The 14913-nt window shown below is 36.9% G+C and overlaps 2 protein-coding genes across 2 annotated transcripts; both read left to right on the top strand.

Annotated features, from left to right (window-relative positions):
• The first annotated feature begins 2075 nt into the window (after positions 1 to 2075).
• On the top strand, positions 2076 to 6829 carry LOC121801857 (U-box domain-containing protein 45-like). Its single transcript, XM_042201294.1, has 6 exons — positions 2076 to 2321; positions 2929 to 3028; positions 3219 to 3404; positions 3701 to 3808; positions 4149 to 5329; positions 5686 to 6829. Exons 2-6 carry the CDS (start codon positions 2978 to 2980, stop codon positions 6458 to 6460), a joined length of 2301 nt encoding a protein of 766 aa, XP_042057228.1. The 5' UTR covers positions 2076 to 2321; positions 2929 to 2977; the 3' UTR covers positions 6461 to 6829.
• Positions 6830 to 8488: 1659 nt separating this feature from the next.
• On the top strand, positions 8489 to 10909 carry LOC121801853 (dihydrolipoyl dehydrogenase 1, mitochondrial-like). The gene is made up of 2 exons (XM_042201292.1): positions 8489 to 8787; positions 9452 to 10909. The coding sequence occupies exons 1-2, from the start codon at positions 8524 to 8526 to the stop codon at positions 10700 to 10702; spliced, it is 1515 nt and encodes a 504-aa protein (XP_042057226.1). The 5' UTR covers positions 8489 to 8523; the 3' UTR covers positions 10703 to 10909.
• The last annotated feature ends 4004 nt before the right edge of the window (positions 10910 to 14913 follow it).

The following is a 14913-nucleotide window of genomic DNA, read 5'->3' as shown; positions in this document are numbered from 1 at the left end:
AACAATTTAATAATATTTTAGTTTTACGATTGGCAAAATAAAATGTACTACATACTAAGACTCTTTCGTATTAGTGCATACTAATATTTAATACATATACGTATTGATTTATCAGTTATAGAATAAATCTTTTGTGTTCGAGTATATATTATCAAAGATATATTATTATATCTGTAGTAAGAATTATAGTACTTAGTAACTTGCTTTCCCATTTATATGAATTAGTGCAAAATTCTTATCGAATAGCTAGGTCAAAAGGGATATCGAGTTTTTCCTTCTAAAGATGACTTAATTGAAGTATGTAAGGACAATTTTGACAATCATAATTCATTTGGAGACTTTTCTTAATCTTGGTCATTTCATTCTTAAAATATCAATCAATCATTTACTCATCTATGAATTGGGATTTAGTTTGCCTCTCCTTTTTTTAAATTCGAAATGTCTAAGCACATGGATTTATATTTCAAAACTTGTTTGTGTTGGTCGGCACAATCCAACAATATGAACAAATGATTTACTTTGGCGTGCATCTGTCTGCCATTGAGAGCAATTACCTCTATATATTGATTGACATTATTGAATTTCATCAAATTTGAATGAAATTAAAAAATAGAGCTATTACTAGCTAATTGAATTGTGAAATTAGATGTCACAATATATCACTAATCATTCACCACTAGCACAACTCTTGCAATTTTTGTTTCATTTATTAATTTATTACGGATGGTATTACGAGTCAAATCTCATCGGACAATATATATATATACATAGCTAATCCAAGCCTCCTAGCTCAAGTGGTTGAGAAGGATGGCAAGGATATGGCACCATCCAGGAGGTCTTGAGTTCGAATCCTGGATGGTGTAACTTGTGATTAATTTCCCCTGTGGGCTTGATCAAGGTTGTTTCCTTGGGGCTTGGCAAGCTTTCGAGCCTGGGCACGTCTGAGGGTGATGGGTAGTCTACGGGCTCGGACCCGGCTGACCAGGGGGGCTAGAGAACGGGCTTGAAAAGGCTAGTTCATAGGCTAGTGCTCGGCTGGGGGGCTAGTATTCGAGCCACGAGGGGCTGTGTAGAGCTAGTTCGCTTGCCAAATGTATCCCGAACTCCTATGTATGAAAAAAATTAAAAAAATAATATATATATACATAGATATGCAATTAATGCAAAACTAATTTTAAACATAGAACGCTTTAAGGTCATTTTCACTGTTTTTAATTCATTATAAAATTGGATTTTAAAAATGGCCTAGGTCATTTTTTAATCGTTTTAACTCATTTTAATATCCAAAATTTCCATAATGAACTGAAAACAAAGTAAAAATGATTGAGTGTTCTCTTATAATGACCTGCCTTTAGTTATGTGTTCTGAATTTACGGGAGTGTTTTGTCTTTAACATGATGCACTTGAATTTTAAATACTACGTAATAACAAAAAATCACTAATACATTGTCAAAATTACCAAGATCAGATTTTGATTCAACATACTTGTGCAAAATTTGATTATTAATTTTAGTTGTCCTGATAGATTAAGTCAATATTTTGAGTATTAAATCACATGTGCATGTATAGTAAAAAAAAGTTTGACAAATGAAAATCCATAAAATAATTAAAATGCAAGGTAGTCAAGACCTCAGAATAATTAAAATTAAGGTAGTTATATAGTCAAGATACCAACTGTCTTGATAGATTAATTCAATATGTTAACATTAAATTACATGTATATACATATAGGAAACCAAAGTTTGTCAAATGAAATCTATTGAATGATTAAAAACAAGGTAGTAATAAGTAATATAGTCAAGATATCAGCTCATAAAAATTTCAACTAATTAATTAAAGATATTAAAAACCGAACCACCAAAGTGAGGGGGCAATAGTGACATTTCATGACATTAATGTCAGATCCGCTAACCGACAAATAAGGGGGTCGGCAAATGTCGGCAAGTGAGCCGAGTAGACAATCTCGCCTCTCGAAATTCCTTTTTTACCCCCGCCATCATTTTCGCATAAATACCTCTCTATTTAAATATTGAGGGGAAAAAAATTAAAATAAACCCTGAATTTTTAAATTTAATTTTTTCCTTTCCCCCAATAGAATATTACTTCTAATATTCCTACACCATTTACGCCACACGCACTGTAAAATATCCCTCAGCCCCTCCTTCCTTCTCCATCTCTCTTCTTTCTCTCACTAAAATCTGGTGATCCGAATTTAGAAAGCCTCTCGTTTCCTGGAAGTTTGTGAATTTTCGGCATTATCGTTTTCATGTCAGTTATGCTGGTTTGATGAAGCCGTCTTGGATCCTTCTCGGACGATTCCGGTATGTTTCTCCGGTTGCAATCTCATAGCATTTCAAACAAATTGTTTATCGAATGTGTTGTATTGCATTGCGTGGATTTTTGGTAACATAGTGTTTGAGTTTTACTAAATATTGATTGAATTGCAGCTGATTTATGTTGATATGTATCGCTTGTTTGCAAAAGATGGAAGGATTTTTGAAAAATGAAAAACGAATCAGCTGATGGAGAGTTGAGTTTGTGGTCATGATGTGAGATCGTCATTTGAAATCCTGATTTTTGGATTGTGTTTTTTTTCTTTGGAAGTGTAGATTTCCAGCTAAGAATTTCTAACTTTTGTTGCAATTTGGATTAGTTGTTGATTTGTGAGGAGAAAGTATGGGTAACTAAATCTATCATGCCTATTGATTGATTGCATTGATGACTAATTATTGTTTTGTTATTAATGATTTCCTTTTGACTAACTTGATGTGACGAGGTAAAAACAAGTTGGGCATTAAAGTTGCTATTTCTAAAAATGAACTGGTTATAGAAAAAGACAGATTTCTGCGTTTTTGAGAGGCTAATTAATTGTTCATTTGTGCTCTGATGATTAATGATTCGTAAACCTTATGTTCGTTATTTTTGCAGGATTTTGCAAATTCCATTTTGAAACTAAACCGTTATTTCCACCGTTAACATGGATGCTTCTGAGATTGAAGAAAGTTTAATCTCTATTGGTGAGCCAAAGGTATGGAATGCAAAAGCCAGACTTATCTTTTTGCTAGCTTAATTTGGTGTTTGGCTAGCATTAATTTTATTTCGGCAATATGTTCAATGCGTTCTTGCATTTAGCATCTTTACTTTTGGCTTCGCATGAACTTATGGATGGTTGTTCTCTAGGTATGTTTACTGATTAACTAGATATGGTGTTGATGCAGTTACATGGTGAGATGTGCAAGAGCCTTTGTATCGTGTATGTGAAGGTGCTTTCCATTTTTCCAGACCTAGAAGCAGCTAGGCCAAGAAGCACATCCGGCATTCAGGCACTATGTGCTCTGCACATTGCACTCGAGAAGACGAAGAATATTCTTCAACACTGTGCAGAGTGCAGTAAACTTTACTTGGTACGATAGCTTCTGGTTTCATATTTATTATATCGCCTGCAAAAAATGGATCCTCGTTCAGATATCCAAAGTAGAATTTTGGTAACTTGGTCACCATGCTTATTGGTTTCTAATAAAGTTCAACACAACTGTTTTAAGTAATTCATACTGCTAATGTGTCTTTCATAAACTTTCTTGCTTTTCACTACTTCACTAGCTTCTAGAGAGATACATTTGAAAGCAAGTTCACTATTATATTTAAAACTTAAAAGCATACCTGCAACCATGACTGACTTTATTACTTTTCTGTTCATCAGGCAATAACCGGAGATTCTGTTGTTCTAAAATTCGAGAAGGCAAGATCTGCCCTAGAAGATAGTTTAAATCGGGTTGAAGATATTGTTCCACAAGTTATTGGTGTTCAGGTACAAGTTGTATTTAAATTTTATTTTTTGTGTTTTTAGTCCTACATTTGTGTTTTGATTGGGGCATTTCTCACCTCTTCTTTTCCAAGAATAATAGGAATTATGAACGGCGAAAACGTATTCAACTTGTAATTTTTACTCTTTTGTTATTGGAGTTTATGTTATTAGTTACTGAAAGACTAGATTTACTTCTTGTGCACTCAAAGACTAACTGATAATGCATCCATGTTTATTTCTCTGATTTGGAATTATTACTCTTCAAGTTGTGCTGTCTGGAATTATTTATGAACCTTTAAATGGCTTTATTAGTTTCTTTCTCATCTGAATGGCGTTTTTCCAGATTGCTGAAGTTTTAGCTGAGCTTAGAAGGATTGAGTTCGCACTTGATCCTGTGGAGAAGCAAATTGGTGATGAGATAATTGCTTTGCTCCAGCAAGGAAGAAACTTCAACAACAGTTCAAATGACAATAATGAGCTTGAATCCTTTCACCAAGCTGCTTCTAAATTGGGTATCACCTCTTCGAGAGCTGCTCTTAGGGAGAGGAGGGCTTTAAAGAAGCTCATAGACAGAGCACGTGCTGAGGAAGACAAAAGGAAAGAGTCAATAATCGCTTATCTTCTTCATCTCATAAGGAAGTATTCAAAGTTGTTCAGAAGTGAGCTATCAGATGATAATGATTCACAAGGTTCAACGCCTTGCTCACCTACTGTTCAAGGGTCTTTGGATGATGGTATTGTTCTGGGGCGCAATGGCTGCGCCTTTGACAGACAACTGTCAAAACTCAGTTCTTTTAATTTTAAGTCCAATTTCCGGAGATCAGAACAGATGACAGTCCCTCCTGAAGAATTAAGGTGTCCGATATCATTGCAACTTATGTACGATCCAGTTATTATAGCTTCTGGGCAAACATATGAAAGGGTTTGCATTGAAAAATGGTTCTGTGATGGGCACAATACTTGCCCTAAAACACAGCAGCATCTCTCTCATCTTTCGTTGACTCCGAATTATTGTGTTAAAGGTTTGGTGGCTAGTTGGTGTGAACAGAATGGAATTCCTGTTCCAGATGGCCCACCAGAGTCCCTTGACCTTAATTATTGGCGTCTAGTGTTATCAGAGAGTGACTCGACAAATTCAAAGTCATTAGAAAGTATCAGTTCATGCAAGTGCAAGGGTGTTAAGGTGGTACCTTTAAATGACAGTGGGACCATTGTGGAAGCTGAAGGAAATGAAGAGGAAGAGATCTCTACACAGGAGGATGACTGTGAAGGTAATATCTTTCAGAAATACGAGGATTATCTGAGAATTTTGGAGAAGGAGGATAATTTGATGAAGAAATGCAAAGTGGTAGAGCAAATAAGACACTTGCTAAAGGATGACGAAGAAGCCAGGATTTATGTGGGGGCTAATGGTTTTGTCGAAGCATTGCTGCTCTTTTTGGAGTCTGCTGTCTCTGCCAAGAATGTGATGGCTCAGGAAATTGGGGCAATGGCTCTATTCAACCTTGCTGTAAACAATAACAGGTATACTAAGATCCAAGTTACAATTTCTGAAGCTTTCAGTAGCTGCACTAGATGAACAAGTAGACTACAAGTCTTTTGCTTGGTTATTAAACATATCTATTATTAGTAGCACACATTGAATTCTACCATTTCCAGATCTATCATGTATTGCACGCCGTTCATCTGTCATAATTTTAGGACCAACACAAATATCTAAGTCTCTCTACTTATTCAGAGTAGACTGATTCTGTAAATATTAGCCTCATAAGAAAGAATGCTTTGGAACGTCTCATTCACCACCACTTTCTTTTGCGGGCTTGAGAATGATCTAATTTACCGAAATGCTCATGTTAAACAACTTTTTCTGTGCTTTTCAGAAACAAAGAATTGATGATGGCATCAGGAGTACTTCCAATACTACAGAACATGATTGTCGACGCTGATTCTGTTGGAGCAGCCTCAGCTCTTTACCTGAATCTTTCGTGCCTCGAGGAAGCCAAGTCAGTTATAGGAACTACGGAGGCTGTCCCTTTCTTGATCTGGGTTCTTAAGAACGAAAATCACGAGCAATGCAAACTTGATGCTCTCCACACACTCTATAACATTTCGAGTCAAGCCACGAATATTCCTCACCTCCTTTCAGCTGGCATCATTGACGCCCTCCAAACTCTCATCACACACCCGAGCGACCAAGCTTGGACCGAGAAATGCATCGCTGTGCTAATATATCTGGCCTCTAGCAACACCGCAAGAGATGAAATGGTGAAGACCCCTGGGCTGATCGGTTCCCTTGCCACCATCTTGGACGTGGGCGAGCCCATCGAACAAGAACAAGCCGCGGCTTGTCTTTTGATATTGTGCAATGCAAGCGAGAAGTGCAGTCAGATGGTCCTTCAAGAAGGGGTGATACCTTCGCTGGTGTCCATTTCAGTGAGTGGGACTGTGAGAGGGAAACAGAAAGCGCAGAAGCTTCTGATGTTTTTCCGCGAGCAGAGGCAACGAGATCCGCCGCCTGGTCCTGCAGAGCCAGGGTCTCAGAGTGGCGAGTCCGAAGATGCAAAGCCATTGTCAAAGACGGTTTCGAGGAGAAAAGTCGGTAAGATCTGGGGTTTCTGGTGGAAGAACAAGAGTGTCTCCATGTACCAATGTTAGAAGGGAGTTTACTGCTGTGAAGTTCTTCTCCTCCCGACCGGGCGGGTGTAGCATCGCACTGGACTAGGATAGATGGTGTGCGAGTAAAAATTAACGGTAGAAGAAGAGCAAGTACGTGTTGAAGAAAATCTTAGGTGTGAATAGTTTGTTGTAAATCCTGGGATTTAGCTATGGAGCTCAGTAACGTTTTTGGTATAAGCCTTATATCATGAAATGAGCTCCAAATTTCTATTTTAAAAATCACCCAATTTTGTAGGTAACTTTTGCTAGTACTTTTTTAGTTTACTGGAGTCATATTTTAGTTAGTTGCCACTTTGTATAATTTTGTGCATTCGAGAAAAGTGAATGAAAAAACAAAATTTGCTAGCATTCAACTGGTCATTGCGATCTATTTTTCTTCGAATTTGTAATAAAATCATAATGTAAAGTAAATATATATATATATATATATATATATATATATATATATATATATATATAGGGATGTATTCATTTCCTTTTCCTATATTTCCTCCTTTTTCCTTCTTAATATCAGCCATTAGATTAGAGAAATGGACGGTCAAGATCAACATTGGGTAATTAATCCCGTGTTGCATTATTTGTCCTATTTTGTGCATTATGAGGGTACAATAGTAATCTAATAATGGCTGGAAACCGCTACGAATAATGCACCACATGGTCACGAGTAATGCATATAATTGCCTATATAATGCACAATATGTGAACTGCAATGCATACGAATAAGATGTACCATGTTATGATGTTTGACACACGTTTCTTGTTTCCCCTAAGGGTTTAATAAGCTTAGGGGCTAGGGTATAGTACGTAGACATTACTAAATGCACGTATGTAATCTTCAATCCGTTGATTAACCCATATACACAATACCTCTAATAATGCATAATATACTGAGATAATGACAATTAACAGCTACATAATGCACTACCTAAACCAAATAATGCACATACGTATATTCCAATAACAACAATTTGTTAGTAATGTCTACGTACTATACCCTAGCCCCTAAGCTTATTAAACCCTTAGGGGAAACAAGAAACGCGTGTCAAACATCATAACATGGTACATCTTATTCGTATGCATTGCAGTTCACATATTGTGCATTATATAGTTAATAACATCCATTACTCGTGACAATTTGGTGAATTATTCGTATCGTTTTATAATTTGTTATTAATGCGTACGTACTATACCCTAGCCCCTAAGCTTATTAAACCCTTAGGGGAAACAAGAAACGTGTGTCAAACATCATAACACAGCACATCTTGTTCGTATGCATTGCAGTTCACAAATTGTGCATTATATAGTCAATTATATCCATTACTCGTTACCATGTGAAGATTACATACGTGTCTATGTACTATACCCTAGCCCCTAAGCTTATTAAACCCTTAGGGGAAACAAGAAACGTGTGTCCAAACATCATAACATGGTACATCTTATTCGTATGCATTGCAGTTCACATATTGTGCATTATATAGTCAATTATATGCATTACTCGTGACCATGTGGTGCATTATTCGCAGATACCAAAATGTGGCAGTTACTTTTCCGTCAAATGTCAATAATAACCCTGTAATGCATACAACCACCTTCTATAATGCAACACGGAACCAGTTTTATAGAATCAATCTGATCCGTTGATGCCTTAGATCTAATGCGTAATATTAAGAAGGAAAAAGGATCTAAGATGTGAAAAGGAGAATAACGCTCATATATACATATAAACATATATTGATTTTTTTAAAAAAAGAAATGACTCAGCTTGGACAATCCAAAAGGAAAGCAATTTGGAGGAGCGGAGAGAGGAAATGAATTACATAACTAAGAAAAAGGAGTATAAGAATTAGTAAAAAATTTTTACAGGCATTTGTTAATAGTAATAAATTGCATAAAATTTGTAGACGATTTAAAAAATTAGATTTTTTTAATAGATAAAAGTAATAATGATCGACGGCGCAGCATCCATCGCATCCAACGGCAGTAGAAAAAGAGGAATCAATCAAACCCAAATCAATCAAAGCTAAGCAAACAGGAAGTGAGATATGGCGATGGCTGTAACTCTGGCGAGGCGAAGGGCGGCGGCGCTGTTATCTCCATCGTCAAAGCAGCTTTACAGCGGAGCGTGGATTCTCAGCAGGGGATTCGCCACCGGATCTGATGAAAACGACGTGGTCATTATTGGCGGCGGCCCTGGAGGTTACGTCGCCGCTATCAAGGCGGCCCAGCTAGGCCTCAAGACCACATGTATCGAGAAGCGGGGCACCCTCGGAGGTACCTGTCTCAACGTCGGCTGCATCCCTTCTAAGGTCTGTTCCTGCTATGTGCCCTAATTGCGTTTCACTTTAATTTAGATGTAGTATATTTTTTGCGAATAATTTTGTTCGAATTGTGGTTGATGATGTGTGGATAATGTGGTGGGGAAATGAAGATTGATAAATACTCATGAATACCTCTGTTGATGGATAGTTGGAGCTAATCAAGTGAGGCATTGCATATTTTCTGCATATAGCTGATTTTCAGTTACTATTATTTAACTTTTTAGGTTATGTTTGGTTGTAAAAGATTTCAACTTTCAAGGATGGAGATGATTGATTTTGATGGATTTAAATTGAATTATTTCATTTTAAATCAAATTTCTCATTTCTAAAGACAGCCTTAAGTTTGTTTTGGTTAATAGAGTATAGGAAGAACTTCAAAATGCTCCCATAACTGATCTATATATTGGCGTTGCTGACTTGGAGGGAACACATGGGGTAAAGTATTTAACTGCTTGATTGCCAGCCCAATATGTTATATACTGATGTCTTAACATTTTGGTATTGCGTTATTACAATATGCAAGCACGCGACATCACATGATTAGTCTTTTGAAATGAAATACTACATGCCTAAAACAATTGCATCAATAGCTTGGAATTTTTCATTTGAGAAATGGCATGTGGTCCTAATGATTTACCTTGTCGTCATGCAGGCATTGCTTCATTCCTCCCACATGTATCATGAAGCAAAGAATTCATTTGCCCATCATGGTATTAAGGTTTCTTCGGTCGAGGTGGATGTACCAGCAATGCTGGCCCAAAAAGATAAAGCGGTGGGTAACTTGACTAAAGGTATTGAGGGTCTCTTTAAGAAGAACAAAGTGAACTACGTGAAGGGGTATGGAAAGTTCCTCTCCCCGTCTGAAGTTTCTGTTGATACTATTGATGGTGGCAACACAACTGTGAAAGGAAAGCATATTATAATAGCAACTGGTTCTGATGTGAAAAGTCTCCCAGGGATAACCATTGATGAAGAGAGGATCGTATCATCAACTGGAGCTTTATCCTTGAAGGAGGTTCCTAAGAGACTTATAGTGATAGGGGCTGGTTATATTGGTCTTGAAATGGGATCTGTTTGGGGTCGCCTTGGGTCAGAGGTAATTGTAGTTGAATTTGCAGGCGACATTGTTCCAAGCATGGACGGTGAAGTGCGGAAACAATTTCAACGGTCCCTTGAGAAGCAGAAAATGAAATTCATGCTCAAAACCAAGGTCGTGTCTGTTGACACCACAGGAAGTGGTGTCAAGTTGACCCTTGAACCAGCAGCTGGTGGCGAGCAGACCACACTCGAGGCTGATGTTGTTCTGGTTTCTGCTGGAAGAACACCTTTCACTGCTGGACTCCAGTTGGAGAAGATAGGGGTTGAAACTGACAAGATGGGTCGCATCTTGGTCAACGAGCGGTTTGCCAGTAACGTACTAGGAGTATATGCAATTGGTGATGTGATTCCCGGGCCTATGTTGGCTCACAAAGCTGAAGAAGACGGTGTTGCATGTGTAGAGTACATTGCTGGTAAGGAGGGTCACGTGGACTACGACTTGGTCCCAGGAGTTGTGTACACGCACCCTGAGGTGGCATCAGTGGGGAAAACTGAGGAGCAGGTGAAGACCCTCGGAGTTGAATATCGTGTGGGGAAGTTTCCTTTGTTGGCAAACAGCAGAGCCAAGGCAATTGATGACGCAGAGGGACTGGTGAAAATAATTGCTGAGAAGGAGAGTGACAAGATCTTGGGAGTCCACATAATGGCGCCGAATGCTGGGGAGCTAATTCATGAAGCTGCTTTGGCTTTGGCGTATGGAGCATCAAGTGAAGACATTGCCCGGACATGCCATGCTCATCCAACAATGAGTGAAGCGTTGAAGGAGGCCGCCATGGCCACTTTCGACAAACCCATTCACATTTAGAAACTCGTCTTATTTTCATAATTAATTCCAAGAGTTGTTGATTGGAGCTATACAACATACTCTCGTGATCAACTTGATAAATGATTGAACTATATTTCCTCAGTTTTCATTTCATTATGATGTAATAATATCACGAGCTGTGTAAATTTTGAGCTTTTTCAGCTCTCAAAGGTTTTTCATTTTCTCAAAACATAAAATTTACTGTTAGTCTTGTTAAATATGCACATTCAATATATAGAATTCCTATTTGAATATTACAGGTTTGAAGTTAAAGCTACACTAGCTCAACCAGGAAATAAGATTTGTGACATTTGGAACATGTTCCATGGTAGATCAATATCCAAATAAACACTCATATACAAAAAGAACAATCTTGGAAGTTTGAACACATCACAGGGTGGTGTAGAACCAAACTAGGACTTTTGTGGCTTGAAATCAACAACAATGGCCTTCTCAAACAGGGGCAGTAATTTGTTTGCAAACACGAAGGATGATTCGAAGAAATGAGTGAAGCCTTGATGCATGTTCAACAACATATAACCAATGAAGATACTAGTTTTACATAAAAGTTTAAGCAAACGAATTAAACCACAAATTACATCAAACACCGGCATTTTCTTTCATGGTATACGAAAAGCCTACAAAATGTGGCTGGGGAAAAAGAAAATTTTCATCTTTCATTTTCATACATCAGTTCAGCTTAAGCACACCACCATGATTGATTGTTTCTGTAGATGATCTCAGAGAGCAATATACTTACTAGAGTGTCTCCATGTACCAATGTTAAAAGGTAGTTTACTGTTGTGAAGTTCTTCTTCTGCTTCTGCTCCTCCTCCCGACCGGGCAGGTTCAGCATCGCACCGGACTAGGATAGATGGTGCACTGAGTATAAATTAACGATAGAAGAGTAATATAAGTGTTAAAATCTTAGGAGTGAATAGTTTGTTGTTAATTACCCAATTTCGTAGGTATTTATTGCTACTTTCTTTGTTTTCTAGTAGACTAGTACTAGTACTTATTTACTGGAGTTGTAGTCGTAGTTTTAGTTAGTTGAAACTTTGTAATATATAATTTTTACATTCTAGAAAAGAAATTGAAAAATATAGAGTATAAATTTGCTAGTATTTAACCAGAGTCATTATGATTTTGTACTTTTTTTCTTTTCATATTGTAAAAATGAATACTGTGTGAATTACATAAATAAAAAAGGTAAGAATTAGTTCAAAATTTTATACGCATCTGGTAAGAGTAAATTGTAGAGTAGTATGAATGTATGATAAAAGTCTTTTTTGTTTATTAACAGATAGTGAATATAATTGATAAACAGATAAAATAGGTAGACGATTTATAGTTCTATTCAAAATTCGTCAGGTTATATAAAAGCATTGTATAATGTTAAACAGTTGGCTAGTGACGCCAGTGACGGAGTACGTGGTGCGACACACAACGTGCGCGATTGGGCTCACCCGATGCCGCCGCCCCAGGCGGAGCGGCGGGACAAGGCGGGAAAAGAACGATCATAGCCGACTCAATGCCATCTCGATAGGTAGTCCGCACAGGAAAACCGAAATCGGACGAGCAAACGCTCGTCCCGACAATTGAAGAGGCGTGGAGGAGATGCCGTCGCTGCCCAAGCAGGGATCCGACATGCCCATACACGCCAAGCGCCACTCACGCGCCACCACGTACGCTATGCCTAAGAAAGTTGCCTCCACCTCGCAGCCGGTGATGCATGGCATCTCCGACAGCGGAGCACAAACAAACGACCCCAAGCATGCCCCGCTGGACACGGAAGACACCAACATGGAACAAACGAGCGGGGGGCGGCAGGGATGATAGCATGTCTCCCGGACCCGCCCCTGCACTTCATCTTCCCAATGTATATGGTTTCTACTAGTATTCCGTGCCCACCAGTAAGACATTAAAATTGTAGGATAAACTTACTTTCGATAAACTTAGTTCCCATGTGTTAAATCCACAAAGTATGTTTTTGTAATGATAACCTTCACCATGTGATAAACTTACGATAAACAGTTGGCCAGTCTAGCTCAGTTGGTAAAGCGCAAGGTTTATTTATTGGTGGATGTCCCAAAGATAGAAAATGATAAATGGAGTAATTTTTATTGGTTTATGCAGGTCCCACAGTGGGCTTTTGTTATTGTAAATGTTTTTTTATTGGTGGATGGCTAGAACCTACTGTAGGCGTTTTTTTATTTTATTGGTGGATGTCCCAAAAATGAAAAATGATAAATAATTTTTATTGGTCAATGTATCAAAATAGAAAAATGCATCTTTTATTCGCGAACAACTAGCTATTTGTTTTGCAAGATTACTAAAAATGGAAAAAAATACATGTTTTTCATAGGAGGACGTCCAAAACGACAAAATGCATCTCATATTTACGGAAGAAGAAAGCAATGAAAAGTATCAATACAAATCAAACAACACACCCTACATAAATATATATATAGGCACTGGAGTATGATCAAATACAAATCCTCTATAATACAAACTATACAAACTCTAATCCTACCCATTAATTTCAATTAATCAACGGTTAATATATGGGCTGATTTTCGATGTCAACAAATAATACTAATTCTGTCAACAAGGGTGTATATGGAATTTGATTTTTTCATTAGTTACAACACTCCCTAATTTCACGCCATACTACTAACAAGATTATTATGTAACAGTTTACGCAAAAGTCAATTATGCGTCCCTAATCTATCTCCAATCTCCCAAACTACTATTATTATCATTTTTGGAAAGAGATTACATTTAGCCAAAAAATTGTATTAACCATTCATCCATGAAATATCAAACTTCTTCTCTGACATAATTCTTCAATAATTCTCTAAATTTCGATATCAAATTTTCAACATATTCTCCTTGGAATAATACTATTTCTGTCATACGAAATTGATCTCTAGCGGTCTTCTCTGGCGTTCTTCTCCGGTGGAATTTTTATCCGACGTAACTCAACGGCCACGTTTGTGCTGAATGGAGATGTCTGACGAAGCTCAAGGTATTTTTCATGCTAATATGCAAAAATAAGGGTATCATAATGATGAAACCAATGACGATTATGTTGGATTTTTTTACGTTCGTTGATGAATGAGGTTGAGCAGTAGTTTACCTTTCAAATTTGGTGATGTCCCTGTGATGAATTTGGTGACGATTTTTTGGTCAAGAATTTTTTGATGCTCGAGTCATTGATGCAGTTTCAATTTGGTGAATATCCACATTTTGCTCAATTTTGAAACGAATATTCAAATTTTTTTCTGAATACAAATCGATGCAGTTACAATTTTGTTTCAAGTTTTTTAAGCTACAATTGTCAACACGTCTACACAATGGCGGATCCAGGAATAAAATGCCGCGGGGTCGAAAGAAATAATAAAATATACTAATATATATACTTATAAAGATACATTATAAATGAAATATCTCTATTTTATATGTACTTCTACGATATTATGAAACTGTCAAAATTAGTTGCGAAAATATCTTCTAGTTGCTGTTGTTTTTGTTTGCCATTAGCATTAGAAGAATTGATGGAAACTCGAGATTTTTAAAAAAATGAATACTCTATCCGTCCCATAATATGAGTCACATTTGATGTAGACATGAGTTTTAAGAAATGTAAAGAATAGTGGGTAGGAAAAGTGAGTGGAACATGAGGCCCGCTTTTTTATATTGATTTTTTATAATAAAATGTGAGTGAAGTGAGTTAGTGGAATGTGAGACCTATTTACCATTTATGACAAAAGTGAAATGTGACTCTTATTGTATGATAGGCCGAAATGACAAAATATGACTTTTACTGTGGGACGAATGGAGTATCTATTAATCTAAAATAGAAGGTAACTAAAATCAATAACTAAAAGTAAAAGATAGATATTACTCCATCCGTCCCATAAAAATAAATACATTTTCATTTTGGAATGTCACATAAAATTATCTCCTTTTATAGTATTTCGTAACTTCCTTTTCTAGTAGATGAGCCACATTCTCCACTAACAATACTATAATTACTTTTTCTTTCCATTTATCTCTTATTTTAACAATTGTACATTAATTTCCATTTCATTCTAAATATTCATATTTTTATCGGACGGAAGGAATATCTATTAAAATTAGGTTAAAATTTATCGGTTACTACGATAATAAAATAAATTAATTAATAAAACATGACTACAAGATGTTCA

The sequence above is a fragment of the Salvia splendens genome, chromosome 5 (assembly GCF_004379255.2).
Source record: "Salvia splendens isolate huo1 chromosome 5, SspV2, whole genome shotgun sequence".
Classification (NCBI taxonomy): domain Eukaryota; kingdom Viridiplantae; phylum Streptophyta; class Magnoliopsida; order Lamiales; family Lamiaceae; genus Salvia; species Salvia splendens.
The sequence above is the reverse complement of the archived record's forward strand: the minus strand, read 5'-3'. Positions and strand labels throughout refer to the sequence as shown.

Excerpts from the sequence above, each read along its gene's own strand:
- LOC121801857 (XM_042201294.1), top strand. The coding sequence starts at position 2,978 with ATGGATGCTTCTGAGATTGAAGAAAGTTTAATCTCTATTGGTGAGCCA. Across the intron at positions 3,809-4,148 it reads CACAAGTTATTGGTGTTCAG|ATTGCTGAAGTTTTAGCTGA; the intron begins GTACAAGTTGTA and ends GCGTTTTTCCAG. Across the intron at positions 5,330-5,685 it reads CTTGCTGTAAACAATAACAG|AAACAAAGAATTGATGATGG; the intron begins GTATACTAAGAT and ends TGTGCTTTTCAG.
- LOC121801853 (XM_042201292.1), top strand. The coding sequence starts at position 8,524 with ATGGCGATGGCTGTAACTCTGGCGAGGCGAAGGGCGGCGGCGCTGTTA. Across the intron at positions 8,788-9,451 it reads TCGGCTGCATCCCTTCTAAG|GCATTGCTTCATTCCTCCCA; the intron begins GTCTGTTCCTGC and ends GTCGTCATGCAG.